This window comes from Octopus sinensis, linkage group LG23 (assembly GCF_006345805.1).
Source record: "Octopus sinensis linkage group LG23, ASM634580v1, whole genome shotgun sequence".
Lineage (NCBI taxonomy): Eukaryota > Metazoa > Mollusca > Cephalopoda > Octopoda > Octopodidae > Octopus > Octopus sinensis.
In genome coordinates this window covers 29883843-29886342 of record NC_043019.1, presented here as the reverse complement: position 1 = coordinate 29886342, position 2500 = coordinate 29883843, and the positions used below count along the sequence as shown (strand labels likewise).

Sequence of the window (2500 nt, the reverse complement as noted above, 5' to 3'; positions counted from 1 at the left end):
TATAATATATATTATATATATAATATATATATATATATATAATATAGTATATATATATATATATTATATAATAAACATACAAACATACACATTATAATAGCCATGTGATAATAGGTGTTATTCGAACGTCAAAAGATTTGTCAAATAAATGCATGCTATCTTTTATAAACCATAACAACCACCACGAAAATAGGGGCAGCTATTCTGAAGAGATTTGGTCGCACGAAACCCCCACCTGCCCTCTATACACCAGTCTTCGGGTGTAACCAAAGTATCGAACCATTTATCAATGACAAGTCAGCCTTCCTTACTAGTGGCAAGAACCACAGTTAAAAAAAACCCTGATGTATCCAGTTACGCCCTTTACGCTTTGGGTTCATCTTCTACTGAGGTCAACTTAGCTCTTTCATTCTAGTTAGAGTCGATATAGTAAAGTACCAGTCGAGTACTTAGTGGAATGGGAATCGATTTATTCTTATAAAGCGTCCTAGAAATGAATAGAATTATAATACTAAGACAAATTATGACCTTTCAAACACTTTAATAATCTGTTGTGTGTGACACAACTCTGTTTATGTGTCACAACATATCTAGTTTAATGAACTTAACACAATTTATCAACAGAGAGAGAAACAGACAAAACTATATATGTATATATAGATGTAATATTTGTAAAAAAAAATCTCCTCTATTCAATGAGGTCGTTTCAGAACTTGACAAATAATTGATACTAAGAAAATGAAATAATTCGATTCGATTCGATTTTATAAAATTATGAACTTTTTCGTACTGTTGGACTTTAGGAATTACTGATTGCTTTCAGAGAATACACATGACTTGATCCTCAATCCAATAATAACACGTTCTGTAAATCTATAATTAGAATTTCGATAAATCTCGCGCTTTAGAATTTTTTTTTTTTTTTAATTAATGCAACCCCAAAATTTCTTTAGCAAGAAATTTAAAGAATGTTTCAAATGAACTGCTAAAATAGAATAGCACTCGTTAAAAGGAACTGCAGTAAAGAAGGAATTCTTTAACACTTTGCAGGATTAAAACACGAGAAGAAGAATCGATAAAACAATACCAGACGAAGTTAACTGGACCAAAATCAATTAACCAACAGCGATGTTCGAATTTTTGCATTTTGCTTTTAGTGTAGTTGTGCTGTCTGTCTTTTAAAGTGTCTTATGTTGAATGTTTCGAATTATATTCCAAAATTTTACAGAAATCTTTATATAATTCTTTCTGCTATATGCACAGGACCTGGAATTTGATGGGTGGTTACGTGGTGGACACATGAGGCGTCTGCATTGCATGTAAACATGTTAAGGATAGGATCTCAATTATCGCGGGTGTCTTGATGCATTCAGTAAAAGATGCGCGGGTGGATGTTTACATGTGTAACCCGTAATAAGAACACACACCACACGCACGTGAAAATGTGTTTATACATATATATATCTATATTTATGTTGTGTGTGTATGTGTGTGATCGTGTTAAATATATGTATGATACACTTGAAAATGAAAAACATGTGATTGAAGTTGATTCCGTCCGCCCTCATCTTTAACACAATAATTCTAAAAGGGGGTGTTTTAGAATATTTTCATTTATAAGGTGATAGATTAAACAAGGAATTTCGGAAATCTTGTCAATCATATACATACATCCTATCAATAAAATTATGAAGTGTGCATATTATATTACATTATATTAAATCATCATATTACACTGTAAATGTAGTTATATTTCGCCATGCTTACCTGATTTCGAACAGGCCGGGTTTATCCAAATTGCTGGCCTCGAAGTTGAAAGAAGCATTGTAGATATCAATTTCTCCCAAAGGAAGCATGTCGTGTTGACTCCGGTAATGATAAAGTTTACATGTTTTTTCGGAGAACACAAAATATCTTTGTTTGTTTATTTTAGGCAAAAGCTTGGTGTTGGGCCGCACTGACAACCAGCCACACAATCGGTCTCCTTCACAAGCCGTGTCATCATATGCCCCCGATGTAGACGTATCTCCTCCATTTAGCGTATTGGACACCCCAATATCCAGATGCTTCACCTCTGCAACACAAGTCACTTCCACTGGTTTCGACTGTCCAGCGATGTTCACTTCCATAACCGACACTAGAGTTTTTTTCCTGTCCCTAAATTACTATCTATGTTATTTTATCTTTGTATCCGCTAATCACACCGACGAGAGAGATCAGCCCTTGAAATGGCTTATCGCTAGTTTCGTTTCATACATAGCTCATAATTACAATTACCCTCTATCCTCCCTCAAACAAGATCTGTCTCAATGGATAAATACTTTACTGTTTCAGAAATCCGGCTTCCGCCTCACTGGATGCCAGAAACTGAGTGCTGCTCATACATCCTTGGCACATGAAACAAACAAAAAATAACGAAGATAATCCTTCTCTCTCTCTCTCTCTTTCTGCATCACTCTTCCTCTTTCTCTTTGCACCACTTTCTCTCGCTCTCTTATTC

General features: G+C 34.7%; 1 protein-coding gene across 7 annotated transcripts in view; it reads right to left on the bottom strand.

The window, feature by feature from the left end:
- Window positions 1-2452, bottom strand: part of LOC115223427 (TBC1 domain family member 2B) — a 295916-nt gene extending 293464 nt beyond the window's left edge. For 5 of the 7 annotated variants that reach the window (XM_029793959.2, XM_029793964.2, XM_029793965.2 and 2 more), the window contains exon 1: window positions 1768-2451. In XM_029793959.2, the coding sequence (XP_029649819.1) occupies window positions 1768-2129 (362 nt within the window). In that variant the 5' untranslated portion in view covers window positions 2130-2451. Of the gene's footprint in view, window positions 1-1767 lie in introns of all 7 variants that reach the window. The other 2 variants (XM_029793960.2, XM_029793966.2) reach the window with 2 other exon arrangements.
- Between the last annotated feature and the right edge of the window lie 48 nt (window positions 2453-2500).